This window comes from Tamandua tetradactyla, chromosome 20 (genome assembly GCF_023851605.1).
Source record: "Tamandua tetradactyla isolate mTamTet1 chromosome 20, mTamTet1.pri, whole genome shotgun sequence".
NCBI classification, from domain to species: domain Eukaryota; kingdom Metazoa; phylum Chordata; class Mammalia; order Pilosa; family Myrmecophagidae; genus Tamandua; species Tamandua tetradactyla.
Window position 1 is genome coordinate 31,904,238 of NC_135346.1, and position 27,244 is coordinate 31,931,481.

The 27,244-nt window shown below is 46.0% G+C and overlaps 2 protein-coding genes and 1 long non-coding RNA gene across 6 annotated transcripts in view; 1 reads left to right on the forward strand and 2 right to left on the reverse strand.

Moving 5' to 3' along the window:
• TNIP1 (TNFAIP3 interacting protein 1) overlaps positions 1-5,607 on the reverse strand; it is a 58,938-nt gene extending 53,331 nt beyond the window's left edge. Inside the window, exon 1 of the mRNA XM_077137434.1 lies at positions 5,494-5,607. The gene's annotated coding sequence lies outside the window, so the exon portion shown is untranslated. The remainder of the gene's footprint in view (positions 1-5,493) is intronic.
• On the forward strand, positions 23-21,769 carry LOC143663996 (uncharacterized). 3 transcript variants are annotated; one of them, XR_013166268.1, is made up of 4 exons: positions 23-387; positions 2,278-8,315; positions 8,705-8,789; positions 18,648-21,769. It is a non-coding gene; the product is annotated as an uncharacterized LOC143663996 (long non-coding RNA). The 3 variants fall into 3 exon arrangements; XR_013166267.1 differs by lacking the exon at positions 23-387 and adding an exon at positions 12,171-12,332 and having other exon boundaries at positions 411-8,315; XR_013166266.1 differs by lacking the exon at positions 23-387 and having other exon boundaries at positions 411-8,315.
• ANXA6 (annexin A6) overlaps positions 18,514-27,244 on the reverse strand; it is a 53,444-nt gene continuing 44,713 nt past the window's right edge. For both annotated transcript variants that reach the window (XM_077137432.1, XM_077137431.1), the window contains 4 exons: positions 26,350-26,445; positions 23,654-23,712; positions 22,084-22,206; positions 18,514-20,120 (listed from right to left, as the gene is read on the reverse strand). In XM_077137432.1, the coding sequence (XP_076993547.1) occupies positions 20,061-20,120; positions 22,084-22,206; positions 23,654-23,712; positions 26,350-26,445 (338 nt within the window). In that variant the 3' untranslated portion in view covers positions 18,514-20,060. The remainder of the gene's footprint in view (positions 20,121-22,083; positions 22,207-23,653; positions 23,713-26,349; positions 26,446-27,244) is intronic.

Sequence of the window (27,244 nt, forward strand, 5' to 3'; positions counted from 1 at the left end):
CTGACAGGCCGCTCGCCCAATTGCGCCGCGTCCTCCCGGCGGCCCCTCGGCCTCCGAGGTGGGGCAGAGGGAAGTAAACAGCCGCCGCCAGAGGTTTTGGCGGACTGGAGCTCTGCGTGGGGGCTGCCAGGTATCCCAGCCCGCAGGCCGACCCCCGCAGCCCTTCCCTAGGGCAGCGATCTCCCCAGCTCCCGCGACGCCGCCGGAGCTCCGGGCGGCCTCTCGTGACTCTCCCCGCACCGGAAGTCCCCAACCCCGGCTCCCAGACCGAGGCCTGAGGCCACCCTGAAAGCCCGAATTTGAGAATGGAGATGAGCCGCAGAGACCGCCCACCTCCTCTGTGCCCAGGGGAACACGGGCCAGAGCCGGGAGGAGAGTTGCCAAAAGGTACTTAAGCTTTTGGAGCCAAGTCAGAACTAGAGCTCTGAGCCCCTGAGCCCCGTCCACGGTCCTCCAAGATTCATAGCAAGGCCTATAGAAATTCTGAGCTGAAAGGAATCTCGTTGAATTCCTTAAGGAATGTTGTTACTGCTGACTTTGTGTGTGTGCTGCTCCGCACATTGTAAACGCTTTAAATTCGCACCACCGCCCCAGTTAGGTGTTTTATTCCCATTTTACGATAAATAAATCAATATATGAGGTTAGATGACCTCATTTGTAAGTGGCTGAGTCAAACCTAGATGGACAAACCAAGTGAAGTCCCATGGAGAATCACCAAGGGGGGAGGATGTAGGGAGACAGGGAACCTTGGATTGGATTTACCCAACTACTGTCATTTGCCTTATCTACTCAGTAGGCTCCAAATGCTAGTTGTCTTCCTCCTCTTTGTCTGTATTTGCCTCTTTGTGAAACACTTTCTTCCTAATCTCAAACCAAGTCTTCTCCATCCCCCACCCCTATCCACCAACACTGAATTTATTTTTTAAATTAAGGTTTCCAATTATTTGCATTTTGTTTCCACCCAATTTCAGCTGTTTTTATAAAATGTCTGACTCTAGAGAATTGGCCAAATGGTTTCATTTTCATTCACCTAGATGACTCCTAGGTGGGCTTGTTAGATAATGTTCTAACATGACATTAAAAGGTCACACAAGCATCTTTTTGCCTGATTTCCTAGTTTGGGGTAATTTTTCTTAACAGTCACATCTTCTGTGGAAATGCATCTCTTCAGAGCCCTGACTGTCCCCACCCTTCCAACCTTTTAAGTCTTGATTTGATTTCAGAACAACCCATCAAGTTAGAGGCCATGGAGACCATTGATCACAAATCCCTATTTGACAGATGGGTAAATGGGATCCTCAGCATAGAAAATGACTTGCCTAAGGCACACATACTGAGTGACAACCATGGTTGTGTCAGGTCCTTGGCTCCCAGTCCTGTGGGCTCTTTCCATTGCACCATTTACATGTCTGTAAATTGTCATGATTTTTCTCCCTTTCTTACAGGGGGTGGGTACAATTATCTGAGCCCCTGAGCCCCGTCCACAGTCCTCCAATATTCAGGGAAGGTACAATTATCATGAAGATAAATGAAATGGTACAAGTAAAGTCCAAGTTTTGGCACATGTAGGTACTCGAGAAATGATGCTCAGTGTTGGATAGGCACAGATTGCATGCATGCACTGGATGGGACATCAGTGTGACACCCAGGTTCCACCTCCACCATCCACATCCCCTAGGGAACCCTAGACATGAAAGCTTGGGAGACAGAACCTCTAATGTAACCAAGAAGTTGGCATTTAGGGGGTGATTGTAATTACTGAGCCATTACATAGCCAACCTTTTTATTTCCTGGTATATTAGAGTAGACAGAAGGAAATACCTGAAATCTTAGAACTGTAATCCATCTGCCTTGATTTTTGATGATTGTGTGGCCTTTATCTAGTGACCTTGTGATTGTAAAAACCTGGTGACTGACCCTCACTTTGTACTCCTTTTATTAGTTTCTTTACTTTAGAAACTTGTAATTACAAGGACAACCCCCTAATGCTAATAGAAGAACTTGAAACAGCTCAGAACTAACCATTAACTTGGTTCTAGCACAGTCCCTCTCCATTACATTTGTAAATTGTTTCTGCCTATACTTGGTATTGAGATAGTAGTAATCCCATCTCCCTTCCTTTCTGCTTACGCTTACTAATGACTCCATCTTACCTTGTTTGAATCCATAAAAACCTGAAAATCCTTAGACTGTAGGAGACAGATATTTAGGCCCATAGGCTATCTGATCTCCTGCTTTGAGCCTAACCATAAACTCTTTCTCTCTTTGAAACCCCAGTGTCTCGGGAATTGGTTATTTGAGTGCATCATCTAGCAGAGAATCACCACGTTTGTCCATATCGCTAGCCTAGCCAGGCATCCCTACCACCCTTAGGCCTGGAAGGGAATTTCTGAGTCAGGAAGCTGGGCCTGACACTGGGAGCTGAGTGACTCAGGAAGCTGGGAACCTCTTGTTCTTCCAGAGTGACAACAAGCACCCTCACAAAGCCCCACCTGGGAGGAGAATCAACCACCTGTGTTTTGTTTTGAAGCAAACAGCTTCCCAATCTCCTTTCAGCCACTCCCTTCCCCTCCACCACCTCCACCAAGGCTGCTCCAAAGTCAGACCTAAATCCATGATGGAAGGAAATTAAAAAAAAAAAAAAAAACAATAACTGAATTACCTCTATACCAAGTGCCAGAAGAAGGGGATAAGCTGCGTGATAAAAATATTAAGGGATAATGTTTATGGAACACTTACTGTGTGCCAGACACTTTTATTCAATTTACCTCCCAGCCACCCTGTGAAGTTGGTACCATTAACACCCCATTCCACCAACGAAATGGGTTGGGGTGTTAAGGTGACTTGAGCCAAGTCTCTACAGCCAGCAGGTAATTGAAGCAAGAGGATCCAGGCTCTTGAATTCTTGACCCTTTTAAGCCTAATGCTATAGAGTCTTGCCAACAAACAAGATGGAGAATTCAGAATGTCAATTCTGAAAGACTCCTCAGAAAATGATCAAAGGCTGACTTTTCCTTGTGGGGATGGAACCAGGGGGCCAGAAAGGGAAGAGAAGTTGCAAGAGGTCTTAGAGTTTGTGATTAATACTTGAGGCTAGAACCTAAACCTCCTACCCCAAGATCAGTAATGTTTCTACAGTACTCCACTGAAGGGACACAGAGCTTCTAAATCAGACATAGCTAAGCCTCGTTCCATTTGGAGAATTTTTTTAAATGGGGGCTTAGGTAAGGGTGAATGAAACTCAAGGTGAGCCAGCCAGTCAATGAACTAGGAAAAGAGAAATTGTGGGTCCCTTCCTTAGACACAGGCCTATTCTCCATAGCCTGAGGCATTCTCAGGTATATAAATCCCTAGAGTGGATTCTAAGTGCTTTTTTGTGTTGGGTGTGTGTACATGAAAGAGATTTTAGTGATGGTTAGGTTAGATAATGCATATTGAGCACAGGTTATTGACTGAAATTGTACCAGGTAATTATGGTATTTCTTGGTAAGAAGTAAACATGTGAGCAGAGTCTATGGTGTCAGCTTCCCTCCCTCAGCTTGAGAAGGCATTTTTAGTTCTCTGTACGCACACCCAAAATAACTGCATGAGGGCATCAATACAATGCTAAAATTAACATTCGTTCAGCACATTAAAGCAAATTAAACCATTTCAAGCCCATGATCACTCTCCCCCATCACACATCACACTCCTCCACCTCCACCTAGACACCAAGAGACACGTCATGCAGAGGTTAAGGGTGTGGGCTCTGGAATCAGACAGAACTGGGTTTGAACTCCAGCCCTGCCACTTACGCTTTGTGGTCACTCTGTGTGTCAGTTTCCTCATCAATAACATAAAGGTTATAACAGCCCAATTCACAGGTTAGTGAGTATTAAATGTCATAGGGCCTGGTATAAAGTAACTTGACTAGTGAAAGGCAGCAAAGATTATGATCATCAATGCTATGAGGCTGGGAGAGATTATCTCCTTTTTCCAACAAGGACCCTGAGGCCTCGAGTTGTAGAGCAATTTGCCCTAGACATTACAGAGAATTCTTTGAGGAAACGGGTCTAGAAGGCCTCTCTCCTAGTCTTTTCAGAGTCTTTCCTGCTTTTCTCTTTCTCCATCCCAACTATTTCCCCCTGTATCCCTGGGCCTGCCCAATACTCTATGGTTTCTGGGGCACCACTGGAGGGGAGGAAATGGCAAAGTGACACTGGGGGAAATTCCTAGCCTGTGCCTACATGGCCTAGCCAAGTCCCTCCCATAGCCCCTGGGAGCCCTGGGCCTCCCCTATTCCAGCTCCTCTCCTTCTGGTCTCCCAGTCCCCAGATCCCCGTGGCAGGCCTGTATCTGGATTTAGAATAGATCCGCGCTTGCCCTTTGCCATCCTTGGGGAGGTGGGGAGAGGTCACTAGGCCCAGCCCAGCCTCTCAGGAAGGCAGGCACAAAGGAAGTGGAGCATTTCCTAATTCTGGGAAGCCCTAACTGGGCCCTGAGAGAATTCCTCTCTCAACCCCACCCACCTTCCTCCTGAGTCCTCTCTCAAGCTCCCCTCTTCTGGGCTCCTCCCCAACTCTCCCTGCATTCTTCTCCAGCCCAGAAGCCACTGACAGACTTGGCTTATACGCCTCACCCCTCCTAGCCAGGGACTTCCCTGGGCTGGGCATCTGACCAGTTTGGAAAATCTGGACTATTTGTGATTAGAGGCAGCTGCATCGCCACAGTTTGCCTACTCCCAGGGCCCAGGGCTTAAAGGTTCAACCACCAAAGGTCCAGCTGGCCCTTCCTTGAAGTAAAGCAGGTGGAATAGCACTCAGGAGATCCATTTGCTCCAGTAGTTAGGAAGGGTCCCCGCCTTCTGTCCATGTTTCCAAGGGGGAGCAGGGATAGTTCTCACCTGATTTCTACTTGTCTAGTTTTAGACCTCGAAAGTATCCAACAACCACCCGCACCCCCAAAAGCTCAGACTCACACACAGTCACATAATTCCCCACATGGTCACATAAACACACTCACAGACGTGAAGATTCTATACACACACACAAACACATAAATGCACTTGCAGAAGGACAAACCCACACATATACACATTGATCTGACACACACTCACAAACAGATATGGTTTCTCACACATACACAAACACACAACCAGATTCACACTTGTGAACCTACTTCCTTTTCTTAGGAGAAAGGTAAGTCAGAAATAGGTCCTTCTCTTTCTTGCCTTTGGAAAATCCAGCAGCAATTGGAGAGAAAAAGACTGGTCAAGAAGCAGAGCAGGAAGAGGATGCAAGAGATGGAGAGAGAGAAGAGAGAGCAGAATGGGGCCAGGTCAGGAGGTAAAGGGCCAGAACCCAAGACCTGGGTGGGGGATGAACAGGCTGGGCAGGAAAGGGGGAAGCCAGGTGGCTCTTGACACAGAGATGGGAGGGTCTGGTAGCACCCAGGACCCCTGTGCCTCGGGCCTTTCCTGATACCCTGGCTGACCTGCCAGTCTGGGTCACTCACCTAGGAAAGGGCAGAAGAAGACAAGGGTGCGAGCAGCGGGGGCCGCCGGCCTGTGAAGGCTCCTCTGCTCACTGTGCTTCTGCAGGAAGGAGGGCTGGGCTGAGCTGACTTTTAGGCAGGAGGGGAATTCCCCGAGATGGAGGAGCCAGCCGCCAGGCAGCCCCACAAGGCCCAGCTGAGGCCCCATCCCGCCCCTCTGGCAGAGCACAGGACCCTTCTTTGTCAGTTCCCCACTTGTCACTTCCCAGACTGACTGTCACTCATGTGAATTCCAGGGAGGGGAGGGGTCTCTAAGAGCTGGAAGCCTGATGATTCCATGGCTGAATGGGAACTGTGTCCACAGGAGCAGGAAGACCTGGCCTTCTTTCTCTGGGTGACCTTCCTTCCCTGGGTTCTCCCGAGGACCTCTGTTTCCTCCTTTGCCTAAGGTGGGGGATTCCAGTCCTCAGGGCCGGAAGCAAATTGCCCCAGGTGCCCAGCCCCTAACCTCCTGGCCGCATTCCTCTCCCATCTGTTTCCACTTAATCTCCACGCGAAGGAAGAGCTCCCCCCTGCCCTCTGTGCCGGTCTCATTCAGATATAAAGTAGGGCCTTGGAGACCGACTGGCCAAGGAGCAGGCTCAGCTCTGTGCTTACCAGGTTACTTCCCATCCAGAGCCTCGGTGACCCCGAGTAAGATGGGAATAATGAGTTCTGCCTATTGGTAATTAAAATACAATTGGTGGTTTGAAGAGGTCCTTTGTAAACTATTAATAATCAGAAAATCTCAGTTCTTTAGCCTTTGACAAGATGCCTGGAATGGGGATGCCTCGGAGAGGGATGGTTGGAAGAAGATGAGCTGGCCTTTCCTGGCCATCCCTGGTTCCCAGAGTGCCTTCTTACAGCAACATTTATAGATCACTGAGAATATAGGAGTGGACAAATCAGACCCTCTTCCTGTCCTCTCAGAGCTCACAGACTCTGGGCCACATTGTTTAACACCAGAGCCATTAGCCACATGTGACTATTTGAATATACATTAATTAATATTAATAAGAAATAAGACTAACCATTCAGTTCCTCAATAGCACTAGCCGCATTTCAAGTGCTCAGTAGCCATATGTGGCTACTACAATTGATTATACACGTATAAAACATTTGCATCATCACATAAAGCTCTATCTGACAGTATAGTAGATGAATAGGCGATTACAATAAAGAGTAGTAGAGATGTGTTTTGACAGGAGAAATACAGGAGGCTACAGGAAGCAACTGGTCAGATTCAAGGATCTGCAAAGTCTTCCTGGAAGAAGTAACACCTTAGCTGAAACCTGAAAGGAGCCCAGCAAGAGCATAAAGAAGGGTATTCAAGCAAATGGAATTGCATCAGAGAGAAGAGAGAGTGGAACTGAAAACTGTTCACACCACTGTCACTGGACAAACGCCATGGATTCTTTTGTCCAACCCGCTCAATAACCAATTTCTGAGACACCAGGTTTTCAAAGAGAGAAAGAGTTTATTATTAAGCGTGTAGTAGGAGAGCAGATGGGCTATTGGTCCAAAATCTGTCTTTCCAAACTGCAGTAATTCAGGTAATTTTATTAGAGAGAAGGTGGGCAGGGTTTAGGATATTGAGCACTGTGGCCCCAGATGATGTAATTAGAGGTGTTCTGATTATTGAGCATGTGCAGATTACATGCTTAATCACAGAACATATGAAAGAAAATAGCGGAATGAGGTGTAAGTGACTTGAAGGTTAAAATGTAAGCTATTGCACATGTCAGGAGGGCCCACTTCGGTTAGATCCAGTCTGTCATCAAGATAATTTGGGACTTGGAGTGGGTTAGTTCTGGGTGGACCCAGGACCCTTTATTAACAAATATTAGGGGCTGTCTTCAGTGATTATAAGATTCTAAAGTTGAAAAACTGGATCACTAGGTACAGATGAAGGTTAGTCAAAAAGTTTTTACAATCACAGGGGCAGAAGATAAGAGCTATACAACCGTTATCAGAGATCAGGGCAGCTGGATTACAATTTAGAGATTTCAGGTATTTCCTTGTCTACTTCAATATACCAGAAAGCAAAAAGGAATATTTATATAAAAATCATCCCTTAAATCCTGATTTCTTGGTTACACCAAAGGGTTTTAAGTGGGTAAGGGGGGAAGTAACAGCGGTGGGCTTGGAGAAATAAGCAGAACCCGGTCAGGAAGGGTCACATTCAGTCAAGGGGCTAGGGTAAGGTGCCCAGTGAATCCAATCCTCACCTACTTCTGTGCTTTTCGAGATCAGGATTACACTGGGGACACTAGAGAGATCACCTGGCTCAGTGGCCTCACTTTACAGATGAGGAAGTGAAGGCCAGACAGGGAAGTGACTTACCAAGTGAGTAAATGGAGGGACTTCCTGACTCCTCTTCCAATGCTTTTTCTCACACCACATTCATCCCTCAGTCACACTGACCACTTTTCAAGGGCTCAACAGCCCCATATAGTGAGTGGCTACAGTATTGGACTACACAGATATATTTGTCACCCTAGAAAGTTCTATTGGATGAATGCTACAAACCGGTGAGAGGATGTGATGCTCCCTGCACGTGGGCCCTTGTGTCTACAGGGATTGAAATTATGCTTCCCCATACCTACGTAGTCTTCTTGTTCCCCTCTCTGCCCTCTGATACCAAGTCCTAGGTCCTCCTCCAGCCCCTCCCCAACAACAAGTATTTGGGATGGTGACAGGACTGAGCATCAGGTAGATTGATCTGGTCTTTGGCTCCCTTCCTGAAGCCTCCTGGTGGCCTGGGATCAGCCCCTGGGGTCAGCTGGAGCTTCTGGGAAATTCAGGTATGTCCCTTCCTTGAGGAAATGGAATTTCAGATTCCTCATCAATATCATGTGCAATTCAGCCCTGATGTCCTTGGTTTGTGATATTCTCTCTAAATGTGATATATCATCTTTGGAGGCCATGATAATCATAGCTTCTCTGTAAGCTCAGAAAGCCTGGCTTGGATTCTTATATAGTGGGGGAAACTTTAAGGGCTAAGAAGTTCAAGTAGCTGGACCAACATGTTCTGGAATCTCCAGTTAGGAATACTTGACTTGTAAATCCTGGGGAAAGATTAGCTCCCAACTTCCCCTGCTCAAATGCCAAGAGCAGTCTGCTTCTCCTACCTTCTCTCCCACCTCTTCCCTCTTCCAGTCACAGATACCCTGATATCGCCTTTCTTGTCCAGGCATGCAATAGATATCCAAGAAGCAGCCCCAGGCTGGGTTTTAGAAGGGCTGAATTTAAGTCCTGGCTCTGCTGTGAGATCCTGGGTAAGTCCTTTTCTTCTTTGGTCCTCAGCTTCCACTTCTATAATATGAGGGAATCAGACTAGATGATCACTAAGGGACCTTCCATTCTGACATTGTAAGAAAGTCTAAGTTCAGAAGAAGGAGAAATCAGGGCAGGACAAGTGGTCAGGAATAAAATAACAAAAACTAATATCTGAGCTTACCATGTGCCAGGCATAGTACTAAGTGTTCTTCAACACATTATTTCATAAGAACACTATTAGACTGGTACTGTTATTTTACAGAGGAGGAAACTGAGGCTTATAGTGATTTAAGCTACACAGCTAACAAGTGGCACAGCTAGTAAGTCAAACTCAGGTAATGCTTCTAGTGCTTACCTGGAGAACCTGAGACCTATAATGGACCTCAAAAGATGGGTGAAATTTGGATACACACAGGAAAATTCTCAAAGGACCACTCCTTTGATACTTAGTTATCCAGCCCCGGCTCTCCCACCCTAACATCTCTGGTCTTACTGCTGATCTTGGAGGCATAAGCATTGGGTGTGTCTCTTGGTGGTCATGCAATAATTATTTAGTGAATGAATGAATTTGACTTCCTGCGTTTCCTAATTCACCACTGTTGCTCAGAGCTCCCCAAGGGCAGAGAGTCCACATGCTGCTAGGACCTAGCCTCAGGATTCTGCAGGGCCCCACTATAGATCTAGAAAATCAGACTTTTGGGGAATGAGGTGGGGCCCTAGAGGCTACATTTTTTTCTTTTTTGAGGCTACATTTTTAACAAGCTCCCAGGTGACCCTGGTATTCAGTAGAGTTTGAGAAGCCCAAGCTCCCTAAGCCAGGTCTTCCAGCTCTAAAATGAGAAATAGTTGCTTGTTGTATATGAGAGCCAAGGAGAACTCACCATCATAAATTAGTGGGAAGTAATAAGGGTACTTGTACTTCTCTCGGTTACCATACATCAAAATCATGAGTTTTGCAAAGTCTCACTCAAACTGGTAAAGTTACCTTCTTATCTGAACCTTGAGAGCAGGCAGCTATAAGAGGTCATAGAACATAAATTTTCAGCTGTTCACAGGCTCAACAGTCCATCCAGAAACTCCAAGCCCTCCCCATTGGCAGGTGGTCACCTGCATTCTGCTAATATGCTTCCAATAATGAGGAGCTCACTACCTCATAGGTGGCCCATTGCCTCGTCATCTGCCTTCACTTATATAAAGCTCAGGTCTACTTCCTTTTGATGGCTGGCATTGCTCTTAAGGCACATTCTTTTAAGGCCGTCTTAACTCAAATGGATTCACCCCACGAAGTTTTTCTCACCTTTCCTACCCCCACTGCTTTTCTCCAGACTATGGCAGGTCCCTTGTTCTGCAGTTTCAAGGCCTCTTCCTTTCCTCTCTCACCACAACTGTAACAAAATGATTATTGATCAGTTTGTTTAATGCCTGTCACTCCTTCTACAGCAGAGGTTCTCAAGTGGGGCCAGTACAGCTCCCAGAAGATCTTTGGCAATGTCTGGAGACATTTTCGGTTGTTACAATTGGGGGGTGTAGAGGTGCTACTGGCAGCTAGTGGGTAGAGGCCAGAGATACTGCTAAACATCCTACAGTACAAAGGACCAAGCCCAGCAACAAAGAATGGTCTGGTCTAAATGTCAATAGTGCCAAAATCTGGTACTTGAGGATAAGCGCCACGTGACCAGGAACTATTTCTTCTCTGATCTTCACTATCTCCCCAAGCCTAGCACAAAGTAGGTACTTACCAGATACCTGTGGAAGGAAATGCGGAAAGGAAAAATGGATTATAGAACAACATGCTAGAACCACATCAAGGGTGGCTGAAGTACACAAGGTCCCTGAGGCTGGGAGGCATGCCAGACTGGGGAGACACATATGGTGAGAGGTGAGATTAGGAAGAGAGGTTGGAGACAGACCTGGGGAGTTTTGAATAACCAGCTAAAAAGTTGCTCTATTCTGTAAGCAATAGGGGCCATGGAGGGTTTTATTTCCATTAAAGAAAGGTTTTCAAACTGAAAATGATTTGCTTAAGCTGGTATGTTAGGCAGGGAAGTGGGGACAGTGGAAAACTGGCCTTGCATCCACAAAATATCTCCTCTTGTTTTATTGATATGCATTGACATCCCTATAAATAATTGCCTGAAGAGTGGGAAGTAACATTTTGCAGCCTGAGACTGAATGGATGGGTGTTCTCCCCGACCCCAGGCTATAAGTACCTGCCAGGTGCCAGGCCCACTGCTGTTGCTGACTCGCTGTCAGCAGGAATTTCCTTTCTCTGTCCCTCACTTTCCCTCTCTATGAATGGGGTCAGTTCTCTTTGCTTGTCTATAAAACTGGGAATAGTTGTGTGCATAAAAGGGGTGCCTATTAGGAAAATTTCATCAAAAATATTATAGGCCAGGGGTTTGTCAACTTTAATGCTCATCAAAATCATCTGGTCTTGGGTGGTCTTGGATGGGACCTTTGATCAGCAGCTCTCAGTCCTGGCTGCTCATCAGAGTTACCTGGGAAGCTTTTTGAAACATTCAGATGCCCAGGCCTTGCCCCAGATTAATTAAATCACAATCTCCAGAAATGTGGCCTGGATATTGGTATTTTTGAAAGCTCCCCAGATGATTCTAGTGTGCAAAGCTGTGACCACTATGCTAGAAGCTGCCCTTATAACAGATGGTTCTGAATAGCAGGTGGTCCCATATCTCACTGTGCTTGGGTTACCATGGTCCCCACCTGTTCCCCTTTTTTGAACCAGGGAAGGTGTTTTCTCAGTACCAGGGGCAGAGACCATGAGGACAACAAATCTTAGACTATCTAAGAAATTCTCTCCAAACAAATCTGGAGAGAAGAGAGCTCTAGCCTACTTTCTGTGGGCCACAGAAAAGCTCTAGCCCACTTTCTGTGGGCCACATTATACTTGTTAGATGTGAAAGAAAAAATTAAAACAAGTCACTGTGGGGAGAGGAGGTACATGCGATTCTGTCAGCATTTGAAAAGTGGGATTCGGGGATGCATTTTGCAAAATTGTGCTTTCCAAGGAAGCAGATACAGGGGAGTATGTTGCAAGACTCTTTTCAAAGGAAGAGGATCCAAGGACAAATTTTGCAAGACTGTGCCGCCAAAGGAAGTAGCTGCTTAGCACATCAGAGCTAGAACAGTGTTTTAGAGATGAACTTGACTACCAACTCTCTGTGGGAAAGGGAAACTGAGGCCCAGGGAGAGGTAGGCATGTGCCCAAGGTCAGACAGAGAGTTGCTGCCTCAGCTAGTATTACTCTCCAGGTTTCCTGACCACTTCCTTCCTGCTGCCTTTTCCTCTACCCAATTACGTATCACCACACTGTTTATTCCAGGTCTTTAGACAATCTTCCACTCCCCCATACTCCTTGACAGGGCCCAAGGTCAAAGGATGGAATAAACGTGTGAGCCTGGGCACTTGCCAGATGACAGCTGGAGCCAGTGGTGTCTGGAGCAAGCCGGAGAGGAAGGAGCAGTGTCTGATGACGCGGCCCGACCTCAGAAAGGAAGCCTGGTCACCAGGGGGAATTTCCTCGGGTAAAGTCTCATGTCTATGCAAATAATGCACTCCGAATAACCTAGACCCCTAGATGGGAGAGAGACAAAAAGAAAGGGAACACTGGGAAAGACGGGGAACGGGAAAAGCACATAATCGAGAGTTCCAAGCAAAGTGCCAGGCTCTTAAACTCATTTTGTCCCTAAAACGTCCTCCAGTGTAAGTGCATTGGGAATCTGAGGCCCATTGAGGAGAAGGTGAATTGCCCAAGAGATGGCAGTACATCCAACACCAAGGGGAGACCAGGGAAAGGCAGTGATGATGATAATAATGGATTTGGTGATGGTTCTGCTGCTGAGAGTGAGGGTGACAGTAATAAGGCGTAAAGACAGAGTTTCATTTTAGGTTTCCATCTCACTCAGTGGGGAATTCTTGGATCCTGGGAACAGATAACAGGGATTGGGAAAGCAGTAACCTTGACTCACCTTGGGCAAATCCCATCACCCTGGTTTTTGGTGGCTGGAATGGAGAGGGTGTGGCAGCTGGCACTGTTAACCCCTTTACTGCCAGCTTCTAGTACACTCCGGGAAAAGTGGATGGAATGGGATGGATGCTTTTGAAGGAGAATCTTTCTCTCTTTTTTTCCTCTTATAAACTTTACGCACTTGGAGCATTACCACCTCCATGAAGCCTTCCCTGGCCGCTCTACCCCTTCCCCAAGGCTTGATTATACTTCACTGTCTGGTTCTCCAGGGAGCTGGTCTCGTCTCCCTAGAGCAGGATGGCAATTAGGACCAGAGCTCAAGCCAGGGCAGTTAGATGCAGTCTGTCTTCAATAGGACCTGATTGTTTCTTCTCCTGTCAAATTACCAGGGAACAGGGTGGACCCTGACTTCTGAAATTGTGAGCCACACATAAGGCTATATGCCAAAGAAAGTGTGAGGGTGTATGTGCCCCCGTGAGTGTGCATGAAGAGCAAGCTTGGGTTCTTTTGTGAGGTATTTTCGGTGTGGCTAGTTGTGTAAATATCTCTATTTCTGCTTTTACCAACAGTGCGTTTGTATTCAATATTGTCTTTGTGGGCGTAGTAATTTTATTTTTCTCTGTGTGGTCAACAGCATGTTTCTGTGTATGCATTACCACCAGCATGTGTGCCTTTATAGGACCACTAGTGCGTTTCTGATTCTGAGGATGGCTGGCAGTGATCTGGAATTGTGTGACTAGCTTGCATGAATAGGACATGTGTAGGAAACTGGCGAATGGAAATTGCTGAGGTCCAGCACAGTCTTGCTTGGAATCTCTATGTCGATGCCTAAACCTCCTTGCTTTCCTATCAGGCCTTCTCAACTCTTCCCATTGCTATCTCCAGGTCAAGGTCCACGGATGCCCTGATGGGGTGGCTTGAGAAAGGGTTGTGGCTGCAGCTGGCAGCATGGTAGACAGAAGGAAAGGAGATAGTGATGGTTGAGATGAAGGGGTAGAACAATCCCAGAGAAGAAAATGCATGTTCTGGAAACTCCTAAGACAGCTGGGTCTGGGGGAAGGGCCCATCCCCAGGTGGCTCTGGCTTAGGGCTTCGGTGGTCTTTACCTAGCTGAGAGGTAGGCAAAGGGATGACCTCTGGCCTCACATCTTACTTTTTTTTTTTTAGGACATTTCCATAAATTTTGGTTCTATAAGCGTGGGTCTGGGAAAAGGGTAAGGTGGGAGGGATGGAGAATGGCAATATAAGTGTGAAGAAAGATTGGAAGTTGGTTGCTGTACTATTTTTAGTTGTGTCCTGCTTGTAAGAGCACTTCCTTTCTCCAGGTAACAATGCCATCATCCTCCTAGACACCTCCCTTCACATCTGTCCTCCCCCTCCCCATAGCAGGTCGAGGCCCTTTCCCTTTATTTCATACTCCCCAATGTCTTTCCTCTCTTTTTCCCACCTCTACTTCCTCCTCTCTGGCTCATGCCCTCACCTCTCCACACCTGTGGAATAACTGCACATCTGCCAACTGGTCTCCCAGCTGCTGGCTCTGTCTCCATCTCCATGCTGGCTCCCGAAGCTGTCCTCTAAAGGACATCTCTAATCATGGTACTCCCCATCCCTGACACATTCAGGGACTTGTCAGTGCTGGGGCAGATCAAGTCCACCCTCTTGAGCTTGGACCCAGCACCTGATCACCCTTCCCAGATGGGCCTCCTCCTGTGCTGGGACGACCTCCCCTCGCCTCTACTTCCCATTCCTGTGCCCTATTAACTTCTGCCTGGATCTCTCTCCCTCCTTCCGTGTTTTTTACTATTGAAAATATCTCTGTCCATCTTTTGAAGTGCTGCTCAAATACTCCCTTTGCCAGGGACCCCGTTTTATTCCTCAGGTTCATCTGCACCTTCTGTGGTTGCTGTCCCCTTGCTACTGTGTGCTTCGTTGAACTTTTAAAAATAATCTTTCCCTATTTAGCTTTTTGAAGGTAAGGAATAGAGAGTAGAGACTCACTAACTAGCAGAAGCTGTTGAGACTTCCCCTCTCTGAAGCCATTTTCTCTTTTATAAAGTGGAATCAAGCCTAATATAAAAATAAATAGCTGATATTAAGTCCTTACTATGATCCAAACAGAGTGCTCAGAGCTATACATGTGCTGCCTAATTTAATCTTCATAACCCTGTGAGGTAGAGACCAGTCATTCTCATTTTACAGAGAAGAAAATCAAAGCATTGAGAGGTCAAGAGACTTGTCTACTTCTAAGTGGTTGTCTGGGATTTGAACCATGTCTCTCTAATTTCATATATCTAACTATTGAGTAGAGTGCTCAGTTATGTAACTAGAATTTAATTGCCTAACTCAAACTGTAGTGAGGAAGTCTCTCTTGGGAAACCTGAGGTCTGGTGGGGAGTGGAAGAGGTAAATTTGTGCAGTTTTGCAGCTTCTGGGTTCTGAAAATTGGGTTGGGCAACTTGACACTTCCCTCTCGCATTCTCACCTCCGTCTGACTGCCACCATCAAGAGGTAGGGACATAAGTGTCAGCAGAGAGCAGGCTCTGGAATTGGGAGACCAGTTGCAGTCCCAGACCTGGCCCTTGATAATACCATGTTCCCAATTCTGCTGTCTGGTTCACTGTTTCCAGACTTGTGAAGCAACAAGTTCGTCTGGATGCTCTCTAAGATCACGCCAGTTCAGTCAATCCATATTGTGTTATATCTTCAGTTAATGTGTGGCACCACTTGGAGCCTCAGTTTTCTCATCACTAAGTTTTGTTTTACACTACCTCACAGGAAGTAATGCCTATAGAGCAAAGTTTCTCCTGTGGGATCACGCTAGCCACGACCCATTGCTGGAGCAGTTAACACCAGGGGCTTTTAGTCAACAGTTCCTATGCTATCCTCCATCAGCAGGAAATTTGGCAGTGGCAATCCCCAAATAGCTGCTCTCTGCTCAGGTAAAAGGACAACCCCCTTCCAGCCAGCCACTTCTGGTGGCTTTTTCCTAGTGGCCCCAAAGACCAAAGTTAGCTCATCACAGTTAGAGATTCTAAAAAGGGAATGTCCTGAAGGGGAAAAGTATGGCTCCAGGCAAGACTGGGGGCTGTGAGGAGCCGAAGAGAATGACTCAGGGGCTGACACACACCTTCAGAGAGTGAGAAAAATTAAGACAAATGTTGGAGACAGCCTTGGGTGGTTATCAATACACTGGACCCAAGCCATGCATGCAAGGCTCCAGTTCTGTCTTTGTTGCTAACTTCTATGTGATTCTGGACCAGTCACTTCCTCTCTGTGACAGTTGTTCCATCTGTAACTGAGGGAAGGAGGCGAGAATTCCTGAGGGCCCCTTCTACACTTAGGACATTACAACCTTCCCTTTCTCCCAATTTGAGATGGCAGTGATTTGGAATTCTGCTTTCTCTTTCCTTTAGTTTCAATTTAGCCCCTGCAACTTCTTCCCATTGAACTTTGGCCAAAGAAACAATACTGGCATTATTATGGTGCCAAGTGGGAGGGACACTGAAATGGAAGTTTCTTAGATTAGAATCACAATAGTCAAACCTTTCATCTTCAGCACATGGTATGGCACAAAGGAGGCATTCCATAAGTATAAGCCTCATGTATGAATGAGTGATTGAATGAATGGGGTACAATGGATTAAAAATTATTGACTACTTTATGTAGACAGCTTAATTGAACACCATAAGTACATGGAACCTTGAGTAGGACATGAGATTTTGTGGGTTTGTCCAGAGTGATGCCCCGATAAATCCCAGCATGATTTGAACAGTGAATAAAAAAGTATTTGCAAAGTCCCTTTCGGGGAATGGTAAGAAGGGGAAAAAATTCAACTTCCCCAAGTTGAATTCTTGATGTTCTCACAAGCAGTGTGGACAACCAAAGCTATAGGCTGAGCCCCCAGTCTTGGGGGTTGTTCATATGAAACTTAACCCTACAAAGGATAGGTCAAGCCTACTTAAAATTAGGCCTAGGAGTCACCCCCAAAGAACTGCTTTTGTTGCTCAGATGTGGCCTCTCTCTCCAGCCAATACAACAAGGAAACTCACCACCCTCCCCCTGTCTATGTGGGACATGACTCCCAGGGGTGTGGACCTTCCTGGCAACATGGGACAGAAATCCTAGAATGAGCTGAGACTCAGCATGAAGGGATTGAGAAAACCTTCTCGGTCAAAAGGGGGAAGACTAAAATGAGAGTGTCAATGGCTGAGAGATACCAGAGTCAGAGGTTATACTGGAGGTTATTCTTACGCATTAAGTAGATATCAGCTTGTTATTCAAGATATAATGGAGAGGGTGGAGGGAACTGCCTGAAAATATAGAGCTGTGTTCCAGTAGCCATATTACTTGAAGATGATTGTATAATGATATAGCTTTCACAACATGACTATGTGATTGTGAAAACCTTGTGTCTGATGCTTTTATCTACCTTGTCAACAGATGAGTAGAACATATGGAATAAAAATAATAGGGGGAACAAATGTTAAAATAAATTTAGTAGATTGAAATGCTAGTGATCAATGAAAGGGAGTGTTAAGAGGTATGGTACATATAAATTTTTTTTTGTTCTTGTTTTATTTTTTTTCTGAATAGATGCAAATGTTCCAAGAAATGATGATGAATATGCAACTATGTGATGATATTGTGAATTACTGATTATATATGTTGAACAGAATGATCAAAATAAGAATGTTTGCATTTGTTTATTTTTTGGTATTTAAAAATAAATTAATTAAAAAAAATTATTGACTATCCCTTCCTCTACAATACCTCCAAGAAAATGCAGTTTGTTATGCAAGCATCTGAGTCTTAGGGGGATTGTTGCAATGGCCTTTGAACTGCCATCATTACCCATACATTTTTCTTAAATGCGTCAACAGTGCATGCTTTCCCTGCCCAAGAACCCCCTACAGGTTCCCCGAGTTGTAAGATAAAATCCTGGCATTCAAGGTCAGGATAATTTGAACACCAGCTCACAGTTCTAATTTCATTGTCCACTGTACCCCAGACTCTTAGAATCTTCCTCCTACTGTTGACCAATCTTAAAATCCTAAAATGTGACCCACTTAATTGAAAAGTAAGTAAAAAATGGACATTTGAGGGGTCAGAATGGTGTCTTGTAAATGTTCAACTTAGCTATTATCATTCCTGGTTTCCAGGGATCTGCTTGTGTTCCCCTCAGTCTCAAAGAACCTCCCCATTTCCATCCCCCCCGAATCCATCACTGTTTCCATTCCACCCCAGCCCAATATTCTCTTGAAGGTATTTCAAGAGAACACCTCTTAAACGATCATGGTGATGAATATACTAGTATGTGATATTGTGAGCCACTGATTGTACACCATGCACAGAACGTTTGTATGTTAAGAATGTTCATGTTTGCATGTTGTTTTGGTTTGATCATAAAAGATAAATAATAAATTAAAGAGAACACTCTTTGAGGCATTTCCATTTTTGACTTTGGATGCCTCTGTGATCTGCAGCTGACTGACTTCTTGAAAACAAAGTTCTGAAAGTACCTTGGGATTCACCTCAGATTTTTCAGGGCAGGTGATGTCAACAGTTGGCGGCAAGCCAAGCATCGTGCTGAGCACTTTCATGCATTGTCTCATTTTTACCCATAACACTATGATGTAGAGAGAACTAGGGCCTCATTATCATGGATAAGGAAGCTTAGTCTTAGAGAGGCTAACATGTTCTTGGTCAAACAATTAGCAGCAAAGGTCTGACTCCAGAGATATTACCAATTTTGCTAATTTATCTTTGAGTAACACTTAAATTAACTTGGGAAAATATCCAAAAAAAATCTGTTGATACTCATGGGTTTCAGTGGAGGGGAAGTAAGTGTAGTTATGACAGTGAATTTTTTTAGTTTCAGATTCATCATGTCAGAGATGAACAGAAGTCTCTTCAAGATTGTTGGACCCAACTACAAATGGAGAAACTGAGGCTCAGTGAGGCCCAAGGTCACACAGTAAGGAAGCAAGCAAGAATAGGCCCAAAGAGTCTCCCAACTTCCCCTGCAGTGCTCTTCATGCTACAACACTGAGCATGCACTGAACTACAATAAACCGGTCTGGTTAGCTAGGAGGGGAGCAGGGCCCTCTAGCCAGCAGGCATCTCATTCTTATGGTTACTGGACAATTCTAGATCCAAGTTAACAGACCAGAAGCAGAGCTGGGGGAAGATAGAGAAAACTGCCATTGAGCCTACTTGCTTGTCAGTGACCTTCCTGAAGTGAAAACTTTCCATGGGCCTCCCCAGATCACAACTGTATCTGGTACCCTTGAAGAGGTCAAAAGAGGAAGCTTGGGTTTCGTTGTAATCAATGAAGAGCACTCAGAGAAATATCCGGGAAACTATAGGGAAGGAGAGGTGACCCAGAGCTGAACTGGCCCAGCCTCCCCAGGCTCAATGCAAGCTTAAGTTCTCATACGGGCTTCCCAGGACTCCTGAGAAGAGTTTAAAGACATAATTCACTCCTAGGACAGATTTAACAACCTCATACTGTACTGGGGAAAATCCAGGTTGCAGGTGTCTAGGTAGAAGACAGAGGCCCTTAGTGGAAACCTACATGTCTGTGTATGTGTGTCTCTTTTCATTATTTTTTAAAAGAGAAAAGTATAAAGAGACTGAGCTGGAGGGGCACCCTATAATGGCAAAGTCAGAAGGGAAAGCAAAGAGCTTTTAGTCCAACTCTTTGATTTATAGGTAATAAAATAGTGACTCAAGGAGGGGGAAAGGGCTGGCCTGAGGTCAGAAAACAAATGCACTGCAGATGCAAAACTGGAACCCAGGCATCCTGACCCCTGGCCCACTGCTCTGGTATAATCATCTGGATGGAGATTCGTGGTGGAAAGAGGGTGTGGTTCGTCAGTTGCTTGTAGATGTTTACTACACCCCCTCCCTCAGTACACTCAGTTGGCACCTGCAACCACACGCGACCATTCAAAGCACACACACCACTCATTACACAGAGAGAGGCTCAGTATGTTTTTGGATTTGACAAAGCCCAATTGAGGGCAGAGGCTGTGGCTAAGGACAAAAGCTGGGAAGGGGCTGAGGAGGCAGCTGGGTATAGAGGTGGATGGGATTTAGGGTTACAGTTCTTTAGCCACTCAACCTCGAGTGGGGTGACAGTTATAGGCCCTCAATGGCCCATAGGGGGGTGGGAGCCTTTCCTAAGCTCCTGTTGGGAGATGAGAGCCCTAACCCTAAACCCCTCCCTCCTTAGTCTCTGGAGCTTGAGCAGCCAGGCTTGGTCACGTGATGGGTGCTGCTGACCCTAGTCCTCGCCGCCACACAGAGCCAGCAAGGCCTTCAGGAAGTCTCCGGAGGTGTCGCCCTGGCAGAAGCAGAGGGAGAACAGAGTGAGTGAAAACAACCTGCAAGGCCCCAAAGCCCCCTCCTATCAGCTGCCCATTGGAGGCCAACGCAGCTGACACACAAATGTGACTGTGCCCCTTTCTGTGGCTCCCCACTAACCTCGAGAAAAGGGCCAAGTTCTCAGCCTGGCACTCAGGGCCTTTTGTGATCTGGCCCCTGCAGACCTCTGCAGCTTCACCTCCCCTTCCTCTTTTCTATCTGGGAGCACCTTGGTTCTCTCTCCATGTTTGTCCAGCCACTCTTCCTGCATAGCCTGCCCTCCTGCACCACCCCAAATCCTGTCTGCCCTCTCTCTTGCCCCAAGCAAAGTAAGCTCTCACCTCGCTTGTTGCTCCCTGCGCTCTGCTAGAACCCCTGGCTCTTACCACGCTGTGTCAGGTGATTTCTCATCACCTGACATAATTGCACATGTTTGGGCCCTTGCTAGGAATTCACATGAATATCATCACGTTCAAAGCACAGCTCAAGGGCACACAGTAGGGCTGAGGAGGGCAGACTTGCTCCTATGTGGTACAGTCTCTCTCGTTAAGAGGGGCTCCAGATTATAAACAATTTAGATCAAAGGAAAGAGTATGCAATGAAAGTCAAGAATTGGCCATGGGTACTAGTTTCTTATACGGCTCTCTAGCAATACCTGTGCATATACAAGTATGTGTATGTATGTAATGTTCCTTTTCTGCACAGATGGACAACTGCCATTCATACTGTTCAGGGCTGTACTTTTTTGAACTAGAGAAATTCCAAATCAACAGAGAGATGCTTTATGCTTTTTCAGGGCTGTATAGTTTTCTACCATATGGTTGTACCATCATTTACTTAATCAGTTACACAGAGAGGGTTTCTAACCTTTGCTGCTGTAAACAATGCTGGCAGAAACATTCTCTTACATGCCAGTGGGAGCATGTCTGGTATTACCTATAGGATATCGATATCTATAGGTTTCTTACAAGTAAACTGCTTACAAGGACTAAGTAAAAAAAGTAGGTGCATTTTAAATTTTGAAATAGCTAAATGACCTTTAAAGATATGCTGCTAATTTACACTCCTACCATTTGCCAAACAAGTTTAATATCACACTTTAAGATCTTGGCCAATCTCATAGGCAAAAAAAAAAAAAAAAAAAAACCAACCACAGGGTCCATAAAAGTGAAATAAGCCAGACACAAAAGACCACACTTATATGAGACATCCAGAAAAGACAGCTCTGAGGGACAGCGAGTACACCAATGGTTGCCCGGGCTGCAGCAAGAACAGGGGCACAGGCAGGAGAAGTCTTACTGCGGGGGGGAAATGCTTGCATGTTGGATTTTAGTGATGGATGCGCAACTCAAGAAAATTTACTAAAAATGATTGTACACTTAAAACTGGTGAATTTTACAGTATCTAAGTTATACTACAGTAAAGTTGGTTTTAAAATGTAAAAAGGGCTCTTGTTTTAATCTGCATGCTTTAACTCTGAAGGAGGGTAGGTTTTTGTTGTTAAAAAAGCACACTGGTATTTCTTTTTCTGTGAAGTGTATATTCATGTCCTGTAATTTGGCGTTCTTCATATATATCAAGAAAATTAACCTCTTTTATGTGTCAAACTTTTTTTTTTTTACCAATTTATCATGTATTTTTTGCCTTACAGAAATTTTTAATTTGTATATATTCAATATGTCTTTTTATGATTCTTTTGCCTTGTATTAGAAAGGCCACCCATACTCTGAGATTGTAAAACAAAATTCTCCAGTTTTCTACTAGTGTCTTTGGTAGCTGCAAATGCTGGGTTTAAATCTTTGATCCACCCGGAAATTACTTTGGAATGAACAATGAGGCAGGTCTCCTACCATTTCAGAATATCTTAGCTGTTCTCAGAGACAACCCACTGGGAAAAAGACAGTGGGGATGAAAAAGGCTGCCGCCCTCACACCTGCCCCTACCTCAATGGCTTGGTGGAGGGACTTGTCGTATTTCTCAATGAACTCCCGCCGGATGTTGAGCAGGTCGATCTCGCTCCGGGACACCATGATCCTGGTGAGTGTCTTCTCATCCGTGCCAGCGCCCTGGGGGGCAGGGGGACACACAGGGCCATGTCAGTAGGACGCAGTGGGTGCCCACTGGCCCTTCGCCTTTAGTCCATCTAAACCGAGGGGGTTTATTCTGCTTCTTTCTTCCACAAATGGTCCTGACCCAAACTCCTCTGAGCCTAGGATTGTCCAGACAGGCAGAAAGGACCCTAGGCGCAAGCTGGGACATGGGGCTGTGTGGGCAGTTGGGCCCACCTCTGCCCTCAGGGAGCTAGAAGCTCCCACTGGGGAATCCAAGCTGAGCTCAAGTCCCAGCTCAGCCTCTCAGAGACCTACATTCACTTGGGCAGATTTTTGGCCTACCAAGGCCTCAGTTTCCTCCTCTATAGAGTGAGAATACTACAATCGCCTCAAAAGACAGCCCTGAGGGTGAGCGGCAGTCAGACAGGTGAAGCATCTCCACAGGGCCTGCTGTGGTGGGTGCACTAAGCGATTCCAGGTGGGAGGGACCTCAGGTTCATTCCCACCAGCAGCCACCCAGGCCCAGGCTCTGTCAGTAGCCGAGACGCCCCTTACTGGGCTTAGGGGGTGGTCACTGTAGTCCAAGGTGTCTTCTGCCCCCACTTCAATAAACTTTATTATATTTTTTAGAGCAGCTGTGGGCTTATAGAAAAATTATGCAGAAAGTACCGAGTTCCTGTATGCCCACCCATTCCCCTTACACACACAGTTTCCCCTATTTTAACATTTTGCATTTGAGTGGTACATTTGTTACAATTGATGACCAATATTATAGTAATTGTCTTAACTAAAGGTCACAGTTTACATTTGGATTCATTCTTTGTGCTGTACACTTCTGTGCTGTTGTTTTTAAAAATTTTATTGTGGTAACGTACACACAACATAACATTTTCCATTTTAACCACTTTCAAGCATACATTTTAACCACTTTCAAACATACATACAGATGTCAGCCTGCCTTCAGCATGGTCTGGGCTGTTTTCTCAGAGCAGGGCAAATCCCAGAGCTGAGCATCTCGCTCCCTTTCCCAGCCATATGTTCAGGAGACATAATGTCACCTGCCAGAGCATGAGCTCCTCGAGGATAGAGGCAGCATCCTACTCAGCCGTATGTCCCCAAAGCAGAATTCCTTAATCTTGGCATTTGGGGTCAAATAATCCTTTGCTGTGGCGGGCTGCCCTGTGCATTACAGAATGTTCAGCAGCATTCCTGGCCTCTACCCACCAGATGCCAGTAGCACCACCACCTGAGTTGTGACAACCAGAAATATCTCCAGGCACGCCAAATGCCCCCAGGAGGAAAAGTGCCCCCAGCCAGGAACCACTGCCCCAGAGCCCGGGCCGGGGATGATAAACAAGTGCGGACAGCTCCCACAGGCCCCGCTCTGGGGGATAGCTCACCTCTGCATGTTTATATAAGTACTTGAAGGGAAAGGAACAAATGAGCAAATTTTCCCACTTACCTTCATGGATTTGTAAAGTTTGTCAGCAAAGAAGAGAGGCTTGTTCTTGACACTTTGAACTAAGAAGAGGAGAGAGAGAGACAGAGAACTTGGTCAGAGGATGTGAGCCCAGACTCCGGGCTAGGTCTTCCTCCTAGGTCCTCTCCCCAGTGCTGGCCTGCAGGTTACTGCCAGTCCCAGGGATGTACCTGGGAGTGACACCTCCATACCCCCTGCCCAATGTCTCCTCCTGGATGTGTCATTTTTTATAGGTCTGGTTCCCCCTTGGTTGCAATTAACTTCCTACTAAGTCGCTGGCAGCTAATCAAGGTTAGTAGCAGATTCAAAGGAAATAAACCCCAACTGAACCCAAGGCAGCATACTCAAGGCACAATGTCTGGAATTACCTGAGCATCAGAATTACCTGAGAAGCTTATTTAAAACTCTGGTTCTTAAGCTGCACCCTAGCGACTCAAGATTCTAGAAATATTTAGAGCAATGGTTCTCAAAGTGTGATTGCTGGACCAGCTGCATTAACATTACCGGGGAACTTTTTAGAAATGCAAATTCTCAGGCCCTTTCCCAGATGTGCTGAATCCAAAACTCAGGAGGCAGGACCCAATCTGTATGTTTAACCTTCTCTCCAGAAGATTCTGGTGCTGGGTAACCGACTTGTCCTACCTTGCCTGGGATCCTTCTGGTTTTAGCAATGAAAGTCCATGTAAACCAGGATGACTGGTCACCCTACTCTGAGATACCCTGATGTGGTATAACTGAAGGTGTGTGCCAACCTCTGGGGCTGAGTGTTACCCTGCGGCCTGCACACTCTTACTGCATTGCCAGCTCCTGCCCCTTAACCCCTACCCCCATCCCCATCCCAGGTGATGCCTTCCTGGTTGTACCATCCCCAGCCCTTTCTTAAGGCTTGGGGTTCTCAAGCCCTTAGGAACTTCTTGAGCCCAGAAAGCATCTCAGACAGCAGAAAGAGGAGCCAAGTACTGGTTCAAGAAAGCCAGAATGAGTCTGGATATAAATTATTTATATCCAAGGGCCCAATTACACAGGCGATGCTGTAGGGGCCTGTGGTAGGTTCAGAGACCCCAAGGGAGTCATCACATCATACATTTCCCTTCTCCAGAGCCTTACGTAACTCCTTGTTATCTCCCAAACAAATCCTAAGCTCTTTGGCCTGAAAGTCCAGGCTGCCGCCTTCCTTTGACACCTCATCTCCCTCGCTCCTCCATCCTCCCAATTTAATGCAGATTCCTTTGTGCTTCTGTCTTCCCAACATGGCTGTGCTTCTCATTTTCCCTCAACTACTTTACCTCCCCCAATTCCTTCCCATCCTGTTTGACATGCTTGATGTACACATCCCTAGTTACCTCACCTCTTCCAGGAAGCCTCCCCTGATTCCAGGACTGGGTTTAGTTGGTTTGGTTAAAGAGCAGAATGGGCAAAAACTTCTCTCCTCTGCAACCCACCCTGCAAGCCTTCTCTAGAAACTGAGGTCTGTCTGTCTGCTGTAGAGGGCCTCAGTACATGCTGTGGCATGGTGTGCCATAGTCTGTTGGTGTGTGTATATAGGTGCTGTGTATGCACATTCAAGGTGAAGGAGGGAGAGAAGATGTAGAAACACAAGGGGAGCAAGATCTGAAAGTCTTGAAAGACCAAGTAATTAAGAGTATGAATTCTGCGGCTCAGGCAGTCTCTCTGGTTTGAGTCCTACCTCCACCATGGTACTTAGCCTCTCTGAACCTCAGTGTCCTCCTCTCTAACATGTGCTAATATAGCACCCAGTGAAGATTTAACCAAAATGGTGTGTAAATAATTCAGTACAGAACCCAGGCCCTAAAACTTAGTGCATACTATGTGTCAGGCATTGTTCTAAGGGCTTTATGTATGATTAAGTAACTTAATTTTTACAAAAACCACTCTATGGAGTGGGTACTATTATCATCTTTATTTTATAGAGGAGGAAATTAGGACATACAGCTAGTAAGTGGCAGAGATTCAAACCCAGATTCCAGGCTTTTAACCAGCCATGATGCTTCTTAGACACTGTTCTTAGGTGGTAAAAGCCCACTAAATGCTAAATAATAATAATAATAATTTAGTAATACCTCTGTTTCATCTAATCCAAAACACTTTCTCTACATTTTAACATCTCTGAAATCAGAATGAATCTTATAATTGACGGCAGTTATGTGGAAACCTTCTATTGGCATCTCCTGGTAAGATAAAAAAGTATCTACATCAATGCATTTTTAAATAAAGGAATAACAATAATCAACACCAATAAAAACATTATGCATTTTTACATGGAGAATTTCAGATCCAAACAAGGGAAGACTTTTTCAAGTCAAGAACCTAATTACATAAGAAAAGAATAACCAAAGAGATCCAGGTTCTGGGAGGAGGAACGACTGTGAGAGTGTATATGTGTGTGTGTGTGTGTGTGTACACTCTAGCTGGTGTGACACTGCAGCCCCTACCCTGCCCTGCTTCCACCTTCCTGGTTACTTCCCCGAGGACAGCTGTTTCCTCCTAAGTTCAGTAGTCTAGAGCGAGTCCTCACGAGAGTTCCTGCAGTCACATATTTGGCAGGACCCCCAAAGCTGATCCGTGGCAGTCTTTATTTCCTAGCACTACTCAAGGAGGAAGCCGCCAACACCGCACTTTCAGAGCCCCTGGCCCTGTCCTTAGCTTTCAGCAGTTACCAATGGCCACGAATGCGTCCCTGACGTCCCCGGACATCTCCTTCTTGATGGTGTGCTCCACATCATAGTTGGTCATCCTGATGAACTCCTGGAAGACTGGCCCCCGAGAGAGGCCCAGAGGTGGGGATGAGCTTCAGGCCAGGGGCTGGGGGAGTGCACCCCTCCCCTGGGCCACCCAGCTCTGCCCATGGGAAAATAGAAAAGGGGGCAGCAGGTATGGCTGCAGCCTAGCTCTAAATGCACTGGTATGGTTATGTGAGGGAAGTTCTAACCTCAAGACTGCCTCCAGCTCAGTTCCAAATCTGTACCAAATCAGAACCCACCCCCACCCTATACCCCCTATCAACCCCTGCAGCCTGGCCAAGGGCCCCACAGCCTTGGATAAGCTCTAGGAACCTAGATTGGGTGGCATGAGGAGCACTGGTCAGAATCACAGCTTTGTCCCTGGCTCACTGAGCAAGGCAGCCTGGGGAGAAAACCTTCCCCTCACTGGGCCTTTACATACTCCTGAAAATTGGGATACAGGTTAGTGGAAATAGTTCTAACAACCCTGAGGAAGTACTATCCATATGCCAGAAACCGTGCCAGGTGCTTTCTGCGTGCTCTACCTTTTACATTCTTAGAACAATCTTGTAAGGTAGGATCTAGAATCCTAATTTCCAGATAAGGGACTGAGGACAGAGAGGTTCAGTACCATGTCCAAGGTACATGGCCAGTAAGTGGGGGATTTGAATCAAGAGCCGCTCAGTATACAAGTCCCAAGTCCTTGCTTTTAGCCACTTAAAGCACCTTCAATATTTTACTGAAAAGTGCTAGTCAAATGCATGCTCAAATGTAAATGTCTTAGCAGAAAGGGCATATCATGACCTCTGCATACAGGTGCGCCTTGTGCATG